The 22,594-nt window shown below is 35.8% G+C and overlaps 1 protein-coding gene across 1 annotated transcript in view; it reads left to right on the top strand.

Annotated features, from left to right (window-relative positions):
* The window catches only part of LOC131940796 (uncharacterized), a 95,954-nt gene extending 76,207 nt beyond the window's left edge, over positions 1–19,747 (top strand). The window contains exons 144-183 of the mRNA XM_059299616.1: positions 415–597; positions 1,678–1,794; positions 2,038–2,223; positions 2,531–2,653; positions 2,817–2,999; positions 3,319–3,447; positions 3,593–3,775; positions 4,272–4,400; positions 4,598–4,783; positions 4,994–5,113; positions 5,331–5,510; positions 5,685–5,804; positions 6,148–6,339; positions 6,956–7,096; positions 7,184–7,369; positions 7,474–7,611; positions 7,969–8,154; positions 8,737–8,868; positions 9,116–9,298; positions 9,626–9,754; positions 10,018–10,200; positions 10,475–10,621; positions 11,053–11,238; positions 11,361–11,483; positions 11,762–11,950; positions 12,375–12,536; positions 12,781–12,984; positions 13,241–13,381; positions 13,688–13,812; positions 13,929–14,035; positions 14,173–14,343; positions 14,581–14,759; positions 15,068–15,298; positions 15,915–16,003; positions 16,183–16,284; positions 16,405–16,482; positions 17,451–17,684; positions 17,848–17,947; positions 18,117–18,262; positions 18,825–19,747. Of these exons, the coding sequence (XP_059155599.1) occupies positions 415–597; positions 1,678–1,794; positions 2,038–2,223; positions 2,531–2,653; positions 2,817–2,999; positions 3,319–3,447; positions 3,593–3,775; positions 4,272–4,400; positions 4,598–4,783; positions 4,994–5,113; positions 5,331–5,510; positions 5,685–5,804; positions 6,148–6,339; positions 6,956–7,096; positions 7,184–7,369; positions 7,474–7,611; positions 7,969–8,154; positions 8,737–8,868; positions 9,116–9,298; positions 9,626–9,754; positions 10,018–10,200; positions 10,475–10,621; positions 11,053–11,238; positions 11,361–11,483; positions 11,762–11,950; positions 12,375–12,536; positions 12,781–12,984; positions 13,241–13,381; positions 13,688–13,812; positions 13,929–14,035; positions 14,173–14,343; positions 14,581–14,759; positions 15,068–15,298; positions 15,915–16,003; positions 16,183–16,284; positions 16,405–16,482; positions 17,451–17,684; positions 17,848–17,947; positions 18,117–18,262; positions 18,825–18,888 (6,087 nt within the window). The 3' untranslated portion in view covers positions 18,889–19,747. The remainder of the gene's footprint in view (positions 1–414; positions 598–1,677; positions 1,795–2,037; positions 2,224–2,530; positions 2,654–2,816; positions 3,000–3,318; positions 3,448–3,592; positions 3,776–4,271; positions 4,401–4,597; positions 4,784–4,993; positions 5,114–5,330; positions 5,511–5,684; positions 5,805–6,147; positions 6,340–6,955; positions 7,097–7,183; positions 7,370–7,473; positions 7,612–7,968; positions 8,155–8,736; positions 8,869–9,115; positions 9,299–9,625; positions 9,755–10,017; positions 10,201–10,474; positions 10,622–11,052; positions 11,239–11,360; positions 11,484–11,761; positions 11,951–12,374; positions 12,537–12,780; positions 12,985–13,240; positions 13,382–13,687; positions 13,813–13,928; positions 14,036–14,172; positions 14,344–14,580; positions 14,760–15,067; positions 15,299–15,914; positions 16,004–16,182; positions 16,285–16,404; positions 16,483–17,450; positions 17,685–17,847; positions 17,948–18,116; positions 18,263–18,824) is intronic.
* The last annotated feature ends 2,847 nt before the right edge of the window (positions 19,748–22,594 follow it).

Below are 22,594 nucleotides of genomic sequence, written 5' to 3'. Positions count from 1 at the left end.
TGTGTTATTGATGAATTGTGTGGTTAGGGTTATAAATATGTGGATGTTCATGTGGATGTTCGTGTGGATGTTGGTGTGGATGTTCGTGTGGATGTTCATGTGGATGTTCGTGTGGATGTTCGTGTGGATGTTCGTGTGGATGCACATGTGGATGCACATGTGGATGCACATGTGAATGCTCATGTGGGTGTTCATGTGGATGTTCATGTGGATGTTCATGTGGATGTTCATGTGGATGTTCATGTGGGTGCTCATGTGGATGTTCATGTGGAGGTTCACGTGGATGTTCACGTGGATTTTTTTCATGTGGAGGTTCACGTGGGTGCTCACGTGGATGTTCACGTGGATGTTCATGTGGATGTTCATGTGGGTGTTCATGTGGATTTACCTACCTTACACTCTCTCCATCCTCAGATGGTTGTACGAGCAACAGATTCTGGCAACCCATCAAAGCCTACAGATGTTGATGTGATTGTTACCATCGTGCGTTTTGTGAGGCCCATCTTCTCCCAAAGCCAGTACACAGTGACCATCCCAGAGAACCAGGCCATCAGCTCATCTGTCTACTCCATGCTGGCCACTAAAGCAGGAGCTAATGTAAGACTTTTGTTTATCTCAATTAGAAACTTTCACACTAAAGCAGGAGCAAATGTAAGCCTTTCGTTTATCTCAATTAGAAACTTTTACACCAAAGCAGGAGCAAATGTAAGCCTTTCGTTTATCTCAATTAGAAACTTTCACACTAAAGCAGGAGCTAATGTAAACTTGGCTTATCTCAATTAGAAACTTTCAAGGGGTCGGCGTGGTCGAGTCGGTAAAGCTCATGGTTGCTAAACCGAAAAGTCTCGAGTTCGAACCCTCGGGCAGATGAGGCTCGTTAGCTGGGGACAGCCACTCTTCTAGGAGAGACAACTCCAAAAATTAAACAACTGCTGCCTTGTAGTTTGTTCTTGGTTGGACAAAGGCTATGGAAGCAAATCCAAAAAGAAAAGCAGGCTGAAATCGGAGTCAATGGCCTCAATGGCGCATAACCAGTTGACACGTAACGCTTAATTGTGTTGGAGGCGTGGTCGAGTCGGCAAAAAAAAAAAGCTCATGGTTGATAAATTTGAACAAAGTCTCGAGTTCAAAACCCACTGGCAGATAAATCTCGATCCCCTTCAACACTAATAATTAAGAACGAAGAAGAAGAAAGAAGAAACTTTCACACTAAAGTAGGTGCTAATGTAAGCTTCATTTATCTCAATTAGAAACTTTCTCCATAAAGCAGGAGCTAATGTAAGCTTCATTTATCTCAATTAGAAACTTTCTCCATAAAGCAGGAGCTAATGTAAGCTTCATTTATCTCAATTAGAAACTTTCACACTAAAGCAGGAGCTAATGTAAACTTGGCTTATCTCAATTAGAAACTTTCACACTAAAGCAGGAGCTAATGTAAGCTTCGTTTATCTCACTTAGAAACTTTCTCCATAAAGTAGGAGCTAATGTAGGCTTAGGGACGCACAAGAGGTCCACAGGAATGATAATGATGAAGATTTGGCTATTGATAAAGAAAATGTTATACTAATGTAGCATGTAATTTATCACTTCTTCACAATTTAGTTTTTTAATAAATTAAGATATGGTTAGCAACAAAACAAACGTTAGACTAATGTAGTATGTAATTTGTTTTATCAGGTCAGATATGAAGTTGTTGGAGATGGATACGCCCCCTACCTGTTTGCTATCAACCAAACTACAGGACTTGTGACTGTGAAAAATAGTTTGAGAGACCTCAAAGATTTAACATACACTGTAAGTCTTGGTGAAACCTCGCAGTACCCATAACAAATTTTGTAAGAAAAGGAAATTTACCTGAAACAAATTTCTCAAGAAAATGTCTGTCCTGGATTATTGGTTTTAGATTACTGTGAATACTGACAATATTTTTTTGTGTTTTCATTAATTCAGCTGACCAAATGCTGACTTTATTTTTATGTTTTCATTCTTTTAGCTGACTGACTGCTGACTATATTTTGTATGTATTCATCATTTCAGCTTACAGTGAACGCTTATGATGAATCTCAACCCAACTTCAAATCCCAAGCAACACTGGCCATCTCAGTGACCAGAAATGACAACCCTCCAGTGTACACCCAGAGTCTGTACACAGCAACGGTCACCCAGGACACGACCCCGTACACCAGACTGGTCACTGTTATTGCTAATGACACTAAAGATGGGGTCAGTGTCGACATTTTTAAAAACTTTTGTTGCTTTTATTGTCTGATGCTTGTCATCTGTGTAAAAGGTTGATTGTAAAATATTTTTTACTGCTTATGAATCGCCATTTAATTGATCAAGGGAATGTTTAAATATTTGACAAATTACCTGGGAATGCACTAGTTTTTTTTTAATATAAGAATATCATTTTTATAAAGCTTTCAATGATCAAATTGTTACTTGATTTGTTTTACTATCAGTCTACACCCTAAACCATACAAAGAAAATTTATATATATTATTTATAGCTAATTTATCCCTTTTTTTAGAACGCCATCACATACAGACTAGTTGGGCCCCAAGAATGCCTGAACAGATACAAGGTTCTGTCTACTACTGGTGAATTTCTATTGGTCGTCTCTCCAAATACCATTCCAGCAGGAACTACTGATGTCAGTAACTCTTTAGTTTATAAGTTTGCTAAAATACTAACTTTTAAATTATGTCTTTTTGTAATAGGTATATTTACACCGTTTTAAGCAGGAACAGCTATATTTTTTAATTTAAAAAATTTATATTTAATTAGCTGTAATTTATTTATATTTCAACTTTCAGTGCATAGTTGAGGCCAGTGACAATGGCTATCCCACCCCCAAAACTGTCACCTCTACTGTCCGTGTGACAGTGTCCAGTGAGACGTCACCTACATTCCTCACTACACTGCCTGTATCAATAAATGAGACTGTACCCAACTATCAAACCATTGGAACAGTCACAGCCAGCAAACCCAACCCAACTGTGAGTTGTTTCCCTTTATTGTGACATAATTAGAGGAGTGGTTTACTGTACATTCCAGACATATTGTAATTAATTAAAAACTTGTTAAACAAAATATTTTTACTATTTAAAGTTATCAGCATTTATTTAAATGTTATTTTTTATTATTTTACTCTGTTGCTTCAGCCAGAGGTGTTTGCTTACATACACAAAACAAAAAGATATTTTATTTTCATTTTGGATGTAGTAAGAGCAAACAACTCTAGCTGGATCTGATTTCAATTGTTTGAACTGTTTCATTTCTGCTTGGATTAAGGTTCCTTGTATAATGAATTTTCAGGGCAGCATTATCTACACCTTGGAAGGAAACTACCCAGCCTTGTCGTTCTTCAATGTCTCATCCACCAATGGCAACATCCAGGTCATCAATGACCTCCGCAATGACCCACTCAAGCTGACCCAGTACACTGTAAGTCCTTGACCATGTCAACTGTCACTTGTGTGATTTATTTTATATATTATGTTAAATGCCGCTTTTTAAAAGTATTCTTTAATCAATCAATTACATTTTTTTTTAAATTTAATTTTTTGACTGAATTTTTTTTTCCTTGCAGCTGAGAATCTGTGCAGCTGATTCAGCTTTCCCAGCCATCAAGCAGTGCGTCAACCAGCTGATCAATGTTGCCCGCAACCAATTTTCACCTGTGTTCAACCCACCAACAGACCGTGTCAGCATATCTGTGGACACGCCCATCACCTCCTGGTCACGCCCCCTCAATGTCACAGATGCCGACAGTGTGAGTGTACCTCAGATGTTTGACATTTTGTCATTTGTTCTGTGCCATGTTTTATTGTTGATTACCTTAAGCCAGCAGTTTTTCGTGTCCTCTATGCTTACATTTTTTTCTTGCATGATCTTTATAACAACCATAATCACGTGTAGCTAATATTTTTTCTGAAGTGCTAGCTACAGCATGTTTTTAGCTACTACAACACATGTAGCCAATAAGTGAAGTGCTAGCTACAGCATATTTTTAGCTACCATACCACATGTAGCCAATAAGTGAAGTGCTAGCTACAGCATATTTTTAAGCTACCACAACACATGTAGCCAATAAGTGAAGTGCTAGCTACAGCATATTTTTAAGCTACCACAACACATGTAGCCAATAAGTTAGTGAAGGGCTAGCTACAGCATGTTTTTAGCTACCACAACACATGTAGCCAATAAGGTAGCTACCACAACACATGTAGCCAATAGATTTGTCAAGGGCTACTTACTTACTCCCACAGACTAAAGTAACATGCAGCATCATTGGCAATTCCAAGGCCCAGGAGTTCTTTAAGGTGGATCCCAACACTTGTGTGGTCTCCTTGAGAAGAAATCTGACCGATGACGCAGAGAAAACAACTTTGTACCAAGTATGTTCAACTATTTTATCTTGATTTCTCTCAAATTTAAAATAATGAATCTGTCTTCATTTTTTTTTCTATAATTTAAAACAAATTTTTTCCCCTCTCTAACCTAACATTGAAAAAAATTTTATACTGCAATGAGAATGTTTGGGTGTTATTTTAAACTGTCAAGTACTGAAAGAAACCTCCTGTTTTGCCCTCAGATTACAGTGCAGGCAACAGACAATGGAACACCTCAGCAGGTATCCACTAGTCTGCTGGAAGTGGCTGTCAAACGTGACCTCTTCAACCCTGAAACCACAAACCTGCCATCTACAGTGACCATCGATGAGAACAGCAACACTGGGGCCTCAGTTTTTAGAGTATCTGGACGAGATAATGATACAAATGTGAGAACAAATAGCATTTTAATCAAACACAATGTTAACATTTTTGTAAAATAAATGTGTGAACACATATCATTTTATTCAAACAGAATGTTAACATTTTTAAAAATATATGTGAGAAAAAAATATTTTATTCAAATAGAATGTTAACATTTGTTTTTAAATTTTAAAGTAGTATGTTCAATATAGACTAATGCATATTTTTCCTTTTAGAGCGTAATAGTTTGTGAGCTTGCAGCAAACAACCCAGTGAGCCTGTTTTTCCAAATAGACAACAATTGTCTGATCACCATCAGAAATTCTCCACGGCTAGACACACAAACTACCTACCAGGTAGGATTTGATTTCAAATATCCAAACTCAAATGTTAAGTGTTTAGGGATCTTCCATTTATGATATCCACATGGAGCCATGTGGAGAGGGCAGGATGGGTAGAATTTAATTTTATGTGGATGTTATGCAATGGAAAATCCCAACTTTGTGTTAAAAAAAGAAAAAGAAAATTCGTTCCTGTTATTTTGTTGCTAATCCGATTCTTCTTTTTTGTTAGATCCCAGTCCAGGTGTATGATGCAGCATGGCCGAACAACAGAAAGACAGAAACTCTAACAGTGAACGTCAACAGAAATGTAAATGCTCCAGTGCTAAACGGACCCTTCAGCACCACCATCAACAACAACTTCTCCCCTGGCAACACAGTCCTTACCGTGGGGGCCACAGATGCTGATGGGGTAACTTGCTTTCAAACTAATTAATTATGCATTGATGTTAAATTTTTTTTATGTCAGTTCCACAACCCAATACAACAAAACGAAGTTTGAATTTTAAAACTAAAGTTAAAGTATATTATAAAACTTTGATATAACTCATCCATCTGATCTTTAACCTCTGCATAAATTACACAGGATCGGTTGACCTACTCAATGGTGAATGCTAACGTCAATGTCAGCAATACATTCATGGTGGATAGCTCAACAGGAAGAATCATCTTGTTGCGTCCACTCCAAGATCAGACTGTCTACACAGTGAGTATATTTGTAACATTTCAGTTGAGTCTATCTACACAACTATTTTAACTCTAGCTACAAAACTGTCCACACAACTATTTTAGCTCTAGCTACAAATCTATTTACGCAACTATTTAAACTCTAGCTACAAATCTATTTACTCAGTTATTTTAACTCTAGTTACATATCGGTCTACACAACTATTTTAGCTCTAGCTACAAATCTGTCTACACTACTAGTTTAACTCTAGCTACAATGTAAATGGGCTACATCTGTATACAATTTTACTTAACTTTGTTACTAAACTTTTAGTTGTCTTTTTCCTCAAACGTAGGTTTACAAAAGTTTCATCTTATTTCAGTTTGATATTCGAGTCACTGACAACCGCAACCCTGAGAAGACTGACACAAGAGCAGTGACCATCAATGTAAACAATGTTGTCTACCCTCTGACCTGGGTCAGTGCACCTTACACTGCAACAATCAACATCAACACCACCATCAACACAGAAGTGACAGTGGCAGTACGAGCCACCAAACAAAATACACAACAGGTACAAAATTTGACCTGGCTAGAATTTGTGTTCATGTATTAGCCTTTATTTAGCTGCATCTAAAAGCTTGTTCTACAATATCAGGTATTCAAAATTGTTTAAATCAATAAAAATTGCAAAGTACTAAACAGTGGACATTCAAGAATAATTTCTACATTGCTATTTAGCCCTTGCTCTTCAGACCAATTACCATCCTCTCACCTGTATAGAGAGACAAAGACAGATATGTAGGCCCTGGCTCATCTCTACTAGCTGCCCAGGCTTTGCGCTCTGTATTTCCTACCAAACCACAATCCAATCATCTTTTGAGACTATTTAAATTAAAAACTCCTTTTTTGAACTTGACAGTCCATGGGGTAGGTGAAGTAGAATTAACCTGTTTATGTGACCTAGACATATGAATGGATGGTGTGGTCAGAACTAGGCCCACCTGCTTTTAGTTTCCCTAACAATAGGCAGGTACTCGTCAGAGCTGGGTGGACTCAGGGACATACGACTGACTTGCACCCGGATTTGAACCCAAGACTTTCGGGTTAGCAGTCCAGTGCTCTACTGCTAGGCCATGCCATTGACACCATGCAGCCCCTGATTAACTATCAACTTTTTCTTCTTTTAGACCAACATCAGATACAGGTTCAATGGTGGAGCTCCCAGCTCAGCTGTCAACTTCTTCAGTATTGATGCCAACACAGGCCAGGTGTACTTAACCAACAACCTTGTCGCTGACGGGACCATGAAATTCTTGTCTAATGCTGTGGTAAGTCAAACATTTTTATTCTTCATCTGGATTTTCCTGTACATAAAAAATTATGTGAACTTAACAAAAAAAAAACCTTTTTCACAGCTGTTCATTGAGGCCTATGATATTCAAGCTACATCTGATGTGATCAGGACCTCCCTGACCATCAACTTTAACCGCAACATGAACGCCCCAGTCTTCTCACCAGTCACCTACTCAGCAACCATCAACGATTACGACCCTGCTGGTACCAGTGTTGTCACCGTAAGGGCAACCGACAGCGATCCACTGGTAAAAAAAAATTTCTCTTGCTTGCATTCTTTTTTTAGTTTTTAAATTGTTCAAACAAAATTTCACAAGTATTTTCTTGACTAAATATCTCAATGTTCTGACAGGCACCAGAAAATACCATTATTTATGAAGTGGACTCCAGCAGAAGTGCATCTGATTATTTTACTGTTGGTAGCTACAATGGTCTGATTACTGTGAAGAACAGAGTGTCCCTAGACCCAGCGAAACCAGGCACTTACACTGTAAGCCACGCTCATTTATTTATACAAAAACATACACTGTATGGCCACTCTCAATTTATTTATACCAGGCACTTACACTGTAAGCCAAGCTCAATTTATTTATAAAAAAACATACACTGTAAGCTACGCTTAATTTATTTATACTAAGCATATACACTATAAGTTACACTCAATTTATTACAAAACACACTGTAAACTGTAAACCACACTCATTTCCCTAAATTTAAAAAAGTGTTTCAAACAAACAAAAAATAAGTTTTATTTAAAATATGTGCACTACATTTTGTGTAGACGTGTCCCCCATATTATATTTATAATAATTTTATTATTGAGTAAATTTTGTGCTCCACCTGTCAGGTGTATGTGCTGGCCCATGACACCAGCCTCCAGCCTAAAACATCAACAGCAACAGTCACCATCACTGTGAACCGCAACAACCCCCCAGCCTTCACACAGAACCAGCCTTACACCAGGGAGATCTCAGACACTGTGGACGTCTACTTCCCCTTTATGGTTGCCACAGCCACTGACCCAGATTCCAACGTAAGTTCTAGCAGTCTTCACCAGCAGAAAACAGAAAAAGTTCTAGCAGTCTTCACCAGCAGAAAACAGAAAAAGTTCTAGCAGTCTTCACCAGCAGAAAACAGAAAAAGTTCTAGCAGTCTTCACCAGCAGAAAACAGAAAAAGTTCTAGCAGTCTTCAGAAGCAGAAAACAGAAAAAAGTTCTAGCAGTTTTTACAAAAAGAAAAAGTGCTAGCAGTCTTCACAAGCAGAGAAAATTATGATTAACAAAGAGACAATTCAAATAACTAACCAAAATATGTTTATTTCTTGAATGACATTTAAGATCTTGGAATTTGTTGAAATACTTACAAAAATTAATTACTTAAAGAGTAATTTTAAAATAAGAAAAATAATACATTTAAATTTCAGATTTCAAATTTGTATGACTATTTTAATCATACTCAGTTCATTTTCACTGCTTTTTAAAAAGATATATAAATAGATCCTTATTTTTTAAAAAAAGTAAAATAGTCATACTTATGTTTGAAAAAAAAAGGTTTAATTATAAAAAGATAGTTAAATAAATCTCTGAAAAAAAACAGATGTTTTGTATGTTTCAGGTAGCTAACTCTGACAATGGTAAACTGGAGTTCAGCATAGTTGACCCTACAGCCAACACAATCTTTGGCATTGACAACATGGGAAATATTTTTGCTAGAAGATCACTGCAGAATCTGAATTCATCATACACAGTAAGGACCTTCACCTTTAAATTATTTTCTTTTCAGAGTATTATAAAAATTAAATTTGTAAAAATGTATCAGCCAAAATATTAAAGAAAAATTAAGATAAACTGCATCAATTAGAATACTTTCATGAACTCCTTCCCTTGATTGTGATAAGAATTTGGATGGATTTTGTTTTAAAGATGTGTGTATGTTTAGCATAGATAGGTACTTTATACATACTTTCAACATAATTTAAAATGTGCTATTTCAGTTCCAAATCAAGGTGGCTGACAAAGGCATACCACCTCTGTCTGACACTGCCCAAGTGGTTATTACCATCAGCAAGAGTGCTGGGCTGACCTTCAATCCCAGCTCAGTCAGCTACCAGAAGTCTGAGAGCACACCTGTCCCATCCTTCTTGGAGAGGGCAGTGGCCACAGATGGCCTTGGTGGTGTAAGTCCTCTTTACAAGTCACCACATCAACACTTATTTCATAAACATTTTTTTTTTAATTATAATTTGCCATAATTTAAACATCTTAAAGACAAGATTTTAAACTTGAATAGACTTAGTAAGATCAAAAAGTTTCCAGCAGATTAAAAAACAAATATGAGGGAACAGAAGCAAGTATTTCTTTTTTAAATTACAAAATATTAAAGCTGCAATTTACAAATTTTGTGCAAGTGATGCATTTAAATAAGGCTGTCTTTTTTTTACTCCAAGTAAATTATGTTACAAACTAGAATTGAGTTTGATATTTAGAATGTGTTTGTATTTCAGAGTGTGATCTTGTATGAGCTTGTGGCTGATGGGTTCGCCAACCAAGCTTTTGTTGTTGATCCCAATAACGGCACTGTGACACAAGTCAAGCCATTCACTGATGACCCACTCAAATCATTATCTTACCTGGTAAGAAATGCCTGATCATAGAATGAGTCATCCAAACATTGAGTGTTTTCACTTAAATAACAAACATTTAGAATCATTGGATAGTTTGTTCTCAGATCCATTGTATTATTTTTTAAAGATTTTGTATATTCGGATTATTTTTTTACATGAATTCAATATAGATCTTAAAGATTGTTTTCTATAAATTCTTTTGAAGATTTTGTGTATTCAGATTATTATTGAAGATTTCAATGGCTAATTTTTTTGTTTGTTTTGTTTTCCAGTTCAGAATTCGTGCTTACCGCCAGAGTGATCCAACTGTACAGGCCTACAAGACCATCAGAATTACAGTTGACCGTAATCCATCTTCCCCTGCCTTTAACCAAACCAACTATGTTTTCAACATCCCAGAGAACCAGGTGTTGGGAGATGTGTTTGGAAAGATCAGCGCCTCGGACCCAGATTCTGTAAGATTTAATTTGATCTTTTCAAAATATTTTTTAATATCCTTTATTGGATTTATTATAAACCTATTTGAATTTGTATATTTAAAAAAAATAATTTGATAATTATTTATTGATACATTTTTAAAAATAATTGATTCGTTTCATTTATTGATTAAACTTTTTAATAATCTATTGAATTCATGTATTGAGGTGAGTTTTATTTTATCTGTTGACTGATTAAAAGAATATTTGTATAAAGTTCACTATTCCTGTCAACACTTTGATGTAATAACAGGGTACGTCTGGAGAACTCACATACACCATATCTCGCCTGGGCAACAACCCCTTGACCAGCTACACGTACTTCTACATGGGTCCAACCACTGGAGAGTTGACCGTGTCCAGAAGTTTGTTGGATGACAGGGGCACTACCAGCTACAGTGTAAGTCTTCTGTTTGTTGTTGGTCTACTAGCTAGTGTAAGTCTGCTGTTTGTTGTTCTGTCTTACAACATGGTGGGTGTCAATTAATTAGGAGACATTAGAGGGGCAGAAAGCTGCTAAAAATGTCTTCCTTTCTCTTTGTAAACTTTGTCAGTAAATCAAATTTTGTATCTTGTCCCCTCTACATGATCTTTGTAATAATACATTTATAAATATAAATTTTCATGAAAGGACAATCTACAATTTATATGAAATAAGAAAACAAACTTTCATAAAATGACAATCTACAGTGTATGTGAAACTTTCAAAATGACAATCACAAATTTATGTGAAATAACAAAACAAACTTTCACAAAATAAAAAATGACAATTTACAATTTATGTAAAAAAAAATCAATTTTTCATGAAGTATCAAATCTACCCTCCAACAGTTCCCAATCAAGGTGGCAGACAGTGGCTCACCACAAAAGACAGCAGACGCTTCAGTAACAATCAATGTGTCTCGTAACAAGAACGGCCCAGTGTTTGTCCCCAACAATACATTCATAGTAGAAATCCCAGAAGACTACCCTGTCCAGGGCTCCATTGTGGATCTGAAGGCCACAGAGGCTGATGGTGTAAGTACAATTTTAAACTATCCTACAATGCTAATTTGATAAATTTTAATAAATTACAAAGCTCATAAATGTTCTAATTCATATATAAATGGTTCTCACATCTGGTTGCAACTTTTTTTCAGAACCCTGTGACCTACTCCCTCCAACGCACCAGCATCAATACCTTGTATTTTGCTGTCAACGAGACCACTGGCAGAGTCTATCTATCTCAGTCTGTGCTTAGGGCTCCCAGCTCAACATTTTTTGTAAGTCATCTTCAGGTTTCTGCATACATTACTACTTACACATTTCATAAACACATTTTAAGAACAGACACTAAATGAAAAAAAAATACACATTTATGATTAAAAAAAAATTGGCAAAAGGTAATTTTAATATTTAAGAAACAAAAACAAATTAGCAAAATAAGATAGTTTTGACATGTTTGTTAAAAACTTGTCAAAATAATTTAGTTTTGACATTTTTGTTAAAAAAAACTTGTCAAAATAAGACCTTGGCAGTTATGAAAATAATTTTCCCCCAGTTGACCGTAATAGCATCAGATAACCAGCCATCAGTTAAAACAGCCGATGCCACCATCACAGTCATTGTCCGAAGAAATCCCAACGCACCAGAATTCAGCCAAAGGCTCTGGACCAGAGACATATCAGAGTACCAGGCTGTGAACACCGAGCTGTTGACAATAATAGCTACAGACAAAGACGCCTCATCTGTGAGTTGTCTCGATTATTCTTTGGCGTCTTAGCCACTTTAACCTTCTCTTCCTTTATTATTATTAAACAATATAACACTGCGTTTACACTGTGACATGTATACTATACATGACTAGGGAAAAAAATTGCAGTTATTTAATGTTATATGAATACATTTTTCCTTCGGAACCTGTATGCTAACTTGTTGAAAGTCTTTTTAGACGAGTATAGTATACATGTAACAAGTGTAAATGCGGTTTAAGTATTAATTTTTTCCTAAGCTTTAAGTTATTTCAGAATTTTTTTCTTCTTCCTATTTACTTTTCTAATTATTGTTTCTTCTCAACGTTCAATAATCTTACTTAAAATTGTGATACTTCTCTACATTTTTAGTTAAGTCTTATTATTTCCTGTTTAAAATGTGTCAATTGACTAATCCACCAGAGTGACAGTGGAAGAATCACCTACTCCATCATAAACCAAACAGCCACCAGCCCCCAACCTACTTCTGGCTTTGCTACAGACTTTTTCACCATCGGCGCCAACAATGGCCAGCTGTTCTTGACTAAACCATTGACAAATTATACATCAGCCAATGACTATGATGTAAGTTACTTTTCTCAGAGCTAATGGAAAAAAGCATCACCAAATATAAATATTTTTATTTTAATATTGATTTAACCTGCTAAATTTATTTTATTCAAGAAAATGACTCAAAAAAACTTTTTTAATAATTTTTTTACAAGATTTTTAACAACCCTTTTACTTTATACTGTATTCTATTTTTCAAGAGGGGAGACTAAAATGTTGATTATTTCTTTATTTAAGAAAATGTTTATTTGTAACACAGATTTATGTGAGAGCTCAAGACAATGCCATCAATCCAAGATCTGACGTTTCACTTGTCAAACTGCACATTGTACGCAACATGTACGCCCCACAGTTCTTACCTGCTGTCGTATTAGCCAACATCACCTCCAGCGATGCTATCAACACACCAATCTTAACTTTACCTGCTGTGGACAATGATAGTACCATTGAGCTCAACAAAAATGTAAGTCAGAATAAAGTAAATGATTCAATATTTTTTTCTAAGGTTCTGCCACTGTTTTTTTTTTCCCAATTTAATTTTTAACATTTTTAGAACGGTTGATTCTTAAAAAACATTTTTATGCAATTACAATAAAATTTTCAAATTTGAAAATATTTTTTTTCAAACCCACATAACATTTAAAAATAAACTGTTTAAAATAGTTAAATGAAAATTTTGCTTCCCATCTGGTAACTTGGCTTCCTGTACCATTTTTCAGACTCCAAATGCGGAGATTACTTATGAGCTGAGGGATTTCTCTGAGGCTGATAAACAATCCAGATACTTTGGTGTCACCCAGGATGGAACGGTTTACAAAAAACTGGCAACGATAAGCAACACAGAATTCCAAACATTCACTGTAATTATTTTTTTTCTCTATTTTATAAGTGCCCTTCCCAAATAGTACTGCTTATAGCTAGGTGTTCTGGGATTCTCTCTTACTATATACAAAAATCTATAGCCACATTTTGTGTTTGTCTGAAATGTCCTGTCAATACCATTTTGTTAGAAATTATTTAAAAGAGCACTGTAATTAAATTTTACCTTTTTGTGACAGTGTCTGCTTTTTTTACCCTCCGTCTAACTGATAACTAGACAATAACAGATTTAAATTTCAAATTTAATGAACGGATGTTTCAATAAAAAATATTTCTGCCAATTACAGTTTATGGTTGTGGCTAGAGACAACAACTGGAGACATGACAAACTGACAACTGTCAATGTCAGCATTGGTGTCACCCCCACCACTATACTGGGGGGCCAAATTGGATTCAGACAGCCTGTTTTCCTGTAAGTATATTTCGTTTTACAACAAGAACGCTACCACTTTACAATATGAAAGTTTAGCTTTCTTTTTTAAAGAAAATAGACTAATTTCCATTTCCATTATTTGTTGTATTCTCCAGTGTGAGCATTAAAGAGAATTCTCCAGTAGGCTCAAATGTGACATATCTAAAAGTTGAAAACCAGGATCAAAGCCAAGTTGAATGTAACTTATTAAATGCCAATACTGGTGAGTTGTTTTTTCTAAACAAAATGCATGATGATTTGCTAGTCACTGAGTTTGATATGAATCTGTATAGAATTCCTTTTTTGAAACCTAATAAAATACAGTGGTCAATAATTTATAAAAAATATTTATTTCCTCAGATATATTTTACGTGCAGACTGTGGAAAATGAGAAGAACTGTTTGATAGTCCTGCTAGCAACATTGGACAGAGAGACACAGGCTAGATATGACTTTAATGTGACAGTCCAGAAGAAGACACTGACACCCACCAATGGCAGAAAGAAGAGACAGTCATCAGTAACCATTTACAGTAAGTTCCCCTTTCAGCTGTTATTCATCAAATAGTAGCGATGAAATTTTTCTTTTTAAATTTATTTGTTAGACCTTTTTTAACTAAAAGTATGAAGCTAGTACACATCCTTTACTCTTTTTCTAGCTAAAAATAATTTATTTACTCTTGGAGAAATTGTGAAAGTAGAATAAAAAAACGTAATGAAATGCGATGAAACAAACAGATAATTTTTCATGCGGTTCTGTTTGTTCCTAGACACATGGCCCAACGCTCGTGTGGTTGTTGAGGTTGTGGATGTCAATGACAACCCACCCGCCTGGGTGTGGAACAAATATCCAAGAAATGACATTGACCCGCCTGCAGGCACAAGAGGCATCTTCATCACCGCAGTAGACTACTTGTCTTCCCCTGAAACAGTTGCTATTCCACTCAAGGTAAAAAAAAAGATCAATTTTAGCGGTGGAATTAAATTTTATTTTTATTTTCGGTTTTTCCAATTCTTTGAAAAAAATAAGGGAAACATGTTTTTTACTCAGTTTTACAAAATTGTTCCTGAAATTTATTTTACAAAACTGATCCCAGAATGGTTTTTACAAAACTGTTCCTGGAATGGTTTTTAACTGTTAGTAGTTATTTATAAAATAGTTTATTAAAAAGCGTTTCTATTTTACAAAAGTAATTTTTATTAAAGAAAAAAAAATCCATATAGGGTAGTTGAAGAAGTAATTTATTTTTGTCACAGGCCACAGATATAGATCAAGGTCTGAATGGAGAAGTGCGCTACAAACTGGACATGCCTCTGGTCAACCCTCCCCCCTTCAACATTGATGAGCTTGACGGAAGTCTCTACACAACCACAGAGTTCTCTGATGATGACAAAAACAACAAATATCTGCCCTACAAGCTGATAGCAGAGGCCCACGACAGAGGTCAAGATGTTGAGGGATTCAAATCTGTCCAAGCCAACTGCTATGTAAGTGGCAAATATTTTCCTCTGTAAATACTTAAATATTTTTTTTATTGACAATGTGATGTTTACATATTGAATATATCTAAAAAAAAAAAATTTTTTGTGGAAACGTACACGTGTAACTAGTATGTGGGGTTTTGTTAGTCTATTTTTGTCCATCACTTGTGAATGATTGTCTAGACCCAGCTGTGTTCAGTTTGTAGAGATCATGGATAAGTTTCACAGGATTTGTTGCCAGGATAAGTTCTTAAGATTTATTCTAAATTTATATATCGTCTTATTAAAAAAAAATATTTCCTTGATTAAGTTTTTAAATAAAGTAATTAATTAAAAGATTAACTGAATTCTAAAAATTTAATGATGCAGACCAAAAGAAATTTCTGAATGTGCCTAAGAGATGAGCAGTTTTCTTTTCTGAAGGATAGAACAAAATATATAACTTTATTCACTTTTAACAATGAAATTTTTTATCTTGTATTACATTGGGTGGATGTTCCTTTTTTTGTGTGTGTATGTTTGTAGAATTGTTTAAAATGTTTAAGTTTGTTTGTTTATTTAGCTATTCTGCTAAAGGTGAATCCAAACTTGGATTTTGATTGTCCACTTTTTCTTGACACAGGTCAATCTGATCCGGCCAATCAACAGATTTGTTTTAGTGGTCAACAGACCAATGGCTGACGTCCTCTTACAGAAGGAAATTTACAGGCTGTAAGCATCAGACTGTACTGTGCATCTGTTTAAATGTTTAGTACTGTGCCATACCGCATCTGTATGCTTATAATGTACAAAAAATCTTAATTAAATGTACAAAACTCATTACTTTACAAAAATTGTTAATTAAATGTAGAAAACTCATTAATTTTCAACCAAAATTTGATATCCCCCAGGGCTCTACAAAACTCGACTGGTTATGTTATTATCATTGAGAGAATTGAGGCAAAGAGAACACCCGGTACAGTCAATGGGACCTACGATGTGGACACAAAAGCGTAGGTTTTTTTTTTTAGCTAAACATTTCTGTATTACATTTAAATCTTAATATGGTTCTGTTTTGTGCTTTATTTTATTTTTATAATCAAAATATAAAATGTTTTTATTTTATTTTTCAGAACTGACGTTACGTTTGTTGCTGCTTTACCCAGAGAGTATTACCAGTTGGTCAATCAGACAGATGCTGAAGCTAATGGGTAAGTTTTGTAGGCAGGTCAGAATGTATACAAAAAGTGTACAGAACCTAATGGGTAAGTGTTGTAGACAGGTCAGAATGTATACAAAAAGTGTACAGAACCTAATGGGTAAGTGTTGTAGACAGGTCAGAATGTATACAAAAAGTGTACAGAACCTAATGGGTAAGTGTTGTAGACAGGTCAGAATGTATACAAAAAGTGTACAGAACCTAATGGGTAAGTGTTGTAGACAGGTCAGAATGTATACAAAAAGTGTACAGAACCTAATGGGTAAGTGTTGTAGACAGGTCAGAATGTATACAAAAAGTGTACAGAACCTAATGGGTAAGTGTTGTAGACAGGTCAGAATGTATACAAAAAGTGTACAGAAATAGTTCAAAAATGCCCTCCCTCCCCCCCACCCCACCAACCGTTGAAGCTCTTAGTCCCTTTTGGCTTAGGTCCCCTGTCAAGGCCACACTTTTGTCAGTTTGTTTGGTTTGACCCATGTAAACAACCAGGTGTGCCAGATTGGACTTCTCACCTGCTCAGTGTGTTGACTCAAGAACATTAACCTAGCTACAGTTTCCTGCATGTTGTCTCCCCCATGCCTTGTTTGTTCTTACTTCAGTCCAAACACAAAACTTAGCTTCACAACTAGTTTTTCACCTTGGTGGCTGTTCAAATTTTATAAACTTGCCAAAAAAAATATTCTTTTTGCATATTAAATGTTTTGAAGTTAATTCTTACATTAATTTTTTAAAAAGAATGTGTTCTTTAATTGATGATTGAAAAGGAAGCTTAATTTTTTAGACTTACCTATCAAACAATTTCTAGTGTGGATCTGTAAGAAAATATTGTTCAAATTTTTGTGAATAGCTTTTATAGTTTTTTTTTTAAACAAGGTAAAGTAATTTATAAATTGATCTAATTTCATTGTTCATGCTTTTGGGTATTATAATTAACCAAACATAATGCTTACTTCACAGTATCACATCCAAAGATGCAATTTCCAAAGTAACAACAGCTGTAGGAGGCTCACTTAATGTGTCAGTTCAGACAGTCAGAACACCATTTGTCAGTGCCATCGTGTACCGCAACATGCCGACAAAGTCCTACACCTGGTGGATGGATGACCCATGGGCCGCCCTCATTGCGCTGGCTGCCATCATTATTCTCCTCTCATTAGTTGGCATCATCGTTCTCATTTTCACATACGCCAGGTAAGAAAATTTAGTTGACATCATCATTTTCACATATGCCAGTTTTAAAAAAAATTCAGTGTAAGCCTAATTGTTCTTTTTTTTTTTAAATTTGTTACTTTGAAATGTGAAAATAGCTACTGGCCTTGTAGAGTTATTAAAGAGAAACTGTATTTGTTGCCAGGTACATGAAGTTCATTCACCAATACCGGGTGTACCAGGCCACATTTGATAACCCAGACTTTGTGGAACCTCCAGGGTTTATGAGGGAATATGAGACACAGGTAAGGGAGATAACACATTTACTTTAGAGTTTTAACTTAGTTTGGTACTAAGGGTTGTCTGTTCAGATGACAGCAATGTAGGATTGGCTTTTAGACTTAGAACAAGTATCTGGAATGTTCTGACAATCATTCTGGAATGTTCTGTCTAACAATGCTGATTGTCTTTCAGAGTTTGAATATGTACGTCCCACCTGACGAGGCCATCCCCGACTACGGAGAGGTCAACATGACCCTGGACCAGAACACTGTTGAACATGTGACCCACACTGGACATGACCCTAGAGTTGCAGCAGCTGTTAACCCAATCTATCAAGTGTAAGTACTTTCTTAGCCAATTATTAGCCCCAACCCCTAAAGGATATACTATAAGCCCCTCCCCAACCCCTAAAGGATATACTATTAGCCCTCCCCAACCCCTAAAGGATATCCTATTAGCCCCACCCCCAACCCATAAAGGATATCCTATTAGTCCCACCCCAACACCCAAAGAATATCCTATTAGCCCCACCCCAACACCCAAATGATATCCTATTAGCCCCTCCCCAACCCCCAAAGGATATCCTATTAGCCCCTCCCCAACCCCCAACAGATATCTTATTAGCCCACCCCAAAGGATATCCTATTAGCCCCTCACCAACCCCTCAAAGGATATCCTATTTGCCCTTCCCCAACCCCCAAAGGATATCCTATTAGCCCTTACTCCAATATGTTAGAATAATATACTTTGATGAATCAATTTTGAAAAACCAATGTACACACTGACACAGCCTTGTATGAAAAGACTTAAAGATGTTAGTTAGACCCGTGTTGAGAGGTTAATCACTTGCTCACCTGTAGGGTCCATTTGCTTCATGCAAACAATTTTTTCTATCACCAGTGGTCAGTCTCAAGCCATTGAGCAGCCACACCAACATGCTCGACCAGATATGACCATGCTGTAACAGACCACTTCACCACCACCACTACCAACAGCAACTTTGTTCTACAGCACTAAAAAAAACCACTTGATGTTGAAAATATAAACTTAACTTATAATTTGAAGCATGTTGATGACCATCATTAAAAGATTTACTGCTGAAAACATTAGAAATTACCAACAGCTATAGTGATAAGTGGGGAAAGCTGTTTGAAAGATTAATTTTTTTTTGTATGAATGGGAAACTTTTTCTGTCAACAACCAAAGTTGCCTTTCAAAGTGGAGATTATGTTATTTATTTTTTTACTGCTATTTTTTTTTCAAACCTTCACAAAATTATTTATGCATAATGCCAAAATTGTTGAAAATGTTTTTAAATAATATATTATTTTGGTTTCTGTAGTTAAATGCTTTATTAAATTTTTTAAAGGAATGCCAGTAAAACAAAGTTCATGTTAAGAATGTATTTGTAGTAAGTTTTTTCAATTATTTTAAAGAATATCTAAAGTTACTATAAAGAAATCAAAAGAAATTATATGTTATTGTGATACTTAAATGTTAAATTAATATATGAAAAATCTACAATGTGAAGGACTCTTTATATTTTATATAAAATCTTTATTTATACATTCCAATTTATAAAGGACTTCCTGTCTGACTAACCCAATGTCCATTATTGTAAGGGAAATAACCTGTGTTACAGTGAAATCATTTATTCTAAATTACCTCCCCTTGTTGTGTTGGTCGGATACGAATCCTTTGTTGAACTTGAATGTGCTGACTTTGATACTTAAGAAATAAAAAAAATTGTTTCATGTTTTCTTATATTTATATCTTCCCATTTTTTATACAAAACTTATTATAAATAAAAATTATAAATATTTCTTTTTCTTGTGTCCCATATTTTTAATTACTAGTGTACCAGAATGTTATTTTAATCAAATTTTATATTGGGCATGATAGGATCAGTTACATATAGACCTAAGGACTTGATCTTTAGAATTGAACACAAACCGTCAAAACTTAAGAGATGTGATACACACAATAAACTTACTGGACGTTCGCTTTACAAAGTGAGGTGTGCGTGCCTTAACTGAACGACGTTGACTAAGAATCCATTGCATTAATATATTTGGTGTGGGGAGGGGCGTGTACATGGTGTGACACTTCTTATGCCACCAGTTGGGAAAGTTGAAATAGAGACTGCAGGCACGTATATCTAGATGGAAATATATACAAAATTATATACAGCAAAATGGACAGGGGAGTATTTGTTATATTGTAGGCCTAGCAGGGACGGTGTAGTAGGATAGAACAAATTACAATACCGTATTCTTCTTGTGTAAAGCTTCAGTTACTTAGACTGGTTGGATGAAGACACGGAAACTGCAGGCTTACCCTCTGCAATCTTTGCTTCACTCCAGTGTCAGGTTTACATGACGGTATTCTTATAATTAAAATTAATTATTCTTTTAAATTAAAACAGCGATGTTCTCCACAATGATGTAGTTCTGATTACTCTTTTTTAAAGGAAAAATAAAAATGATAGAGCTAAGTTGTGATGATAAAGTATGTGTTCCTAGGTTATACGAGGGGTGCTGGATGATATAAGAATATATGAGGAATACTGGGTGGTGTAAGGTGATATAAGGGATGTTGGCTGGTCTAAGGTTATATGAGGGGTGCTGGGTGGTATAATGAAGTCTAATGAAAGGTGGGGATTGAAAAATGTCTTACTGACATTTGCACAATCTTCTATATTACATAGCTGACCATAGGGTGGGGGTCACATATTTCTGTCAAAATGGTTGGGGATAACCTAGTGTAAAAGAAATACGAATTCTTTCAGTAGAATTTTACGAGATCAACAACCTTTACTTTTTATTTAAGAAGATCGACATGTGTTTTCCAGATCACAGGTTAGCCAAGCTTTAATCCCTTGCTTACCCGTGTGTGCGTGCACGTGTGCGTGCGTGTCGAAGTGCACAGGTGCGCTATTAACTTAGCACGAATTGATAAATCCTTATAAAACACCTCAAGTGCTTATGACTTAATATCAGCGATCAATCAATCAATCAATAGTGTTGTACGATCAATATGTATTTGTTGAGGCTACAGTCGATCACAGCCGGGAGTATCACGTGACCCTCTTGCGTCAGCTGCCGCACCGGCGTGTCGCCGTGACAGTCATACATCCCCTCCCCTCCCGCTGTGCCGGGCGGGCGAGCAACGACTCGCGCAACAGGTGAGTGGATCTCTGCCCCATCTCAGCTCATTTACCTCCCCTTACAGATGGATAGAGTGATCTCTCCTGAGTTTTATTTTTAGTTTCGCGCAGTTTTTTTTCTTCAAAGGATTACCAGGTTTCATTACAACCGTCGTCTGTGTGTATCGACAATATGTTCGCAGTTAAACAATTTATTTGATGGCAGACAGCGATTCCCGGGTAAAAAGAGGTAAAAAGACAAGAGAACTACTTTTATCTTCCATGTTTGTATTGACACAGATCGTGATCTGATACAATGACATTTTTTTTAATGCAGAACTTGAAACAAGGATTTGAAAAAATGTAAATTATACGTTATTTTTTGCTGTTGTTTACTTTAGCGTAGACCCAAAGTACAAGGTTACAAAGCGTATATAGATCTAGTAGTATATACTACGCCTACTGTTTTAGTTCCGTCTAGTTTTGTTTGCCATATTGATCTGTCATTTTATCTTAATCCTACGTTAATGGTTTTTTATGGGTAAACCCGTTTTCCCACTTGAATATCCATTATCAAAAGGCCATCTTTATGGTTTATTTATAGAGTCCTGGTCTACTTGATACCGGTGAAACTTTCCTTCGCTAGCACGACGTTTTGAGTTAGATCTACAACAATTTTTCCTCTAATATGGACATTTTCATGTGAGTAAAAAAATCTGAGTTTGAGAGCCGGCTTAGTGCTGGATATCAGTGTGTTGTTCAGTCGTTCATGTTTGAAATACAAGATGATACGTGGGGTGGTGGTGGGGGAGGGGTTCGTCCGTTCTTACACTGGGCGGGGAAAAGGTTCAAGAAATGTCACGAAACATATTCTGTGTATAAAAAGAACAAAAAAGAGTGTTTAAAGAATGTATTAAATTTTTTAAAATTAAAAGCTGTTAAATGAACTAAAAATAAAGAGTAAACAAACTTAGGTTTTCTCTTTGTATATGTAGTTATAGTGGTAGGCCTAAAACTCACAGCAACGGTGTTGTCGCTCCAGATAAGTACATATATTTAATGACTAGATCTAGTTTTACTGACCCAATACAACTGCTTTATTTATATAAAATTCCTCTCCTTTTGCAATTAAACACTAGATTAGTTTTGTTTATATTGTCGAGACGTTATGATTACGTTTAATTATAGTACAACTTCTCTAGTTTCCAAAACTGTAACATTTTGGCAGAGGTGTAGCGAAGGGGGGGGGGGTACATGTCCCCGGGTGCCGACCCTAGGGTCGCCAAAATGGGTTGGAAAAAATTAAAAGCTCATTTTAGCTGCTGCTTTGAATTATAAACATAAAAAATATATGGGGGGAGGGGCCAAATTGACAGTTTGTCCCCGGGCGCCGGGAGGGGCTACGCCTCTGCATTTTGGTTATTTATCATTTACACAAATAAAAAATAATGTGCTAGAGATTCCACGTAACCACACTACCGAAGAGTACATACATTGATCTCTACGGACGGGGAACAAATTTGTG

Source organism: Physella acuta, unplaced genomic scaffold (genome assembly GCF_028476545.2).
Source record: "Physella acuta isolate Inbredline_101_S28 unplaced genomic scaffold, ASM2847654v3 ptg000023l, whole genome shotgun sequence".
NCBI lineage: Eukaryota > Metazoa > Mollusca > Gastropoda > Physidae > Physella > Physella acuta.
This window is presented reverse-complemented; position numbering and strand designations above follow the sequence as displayed.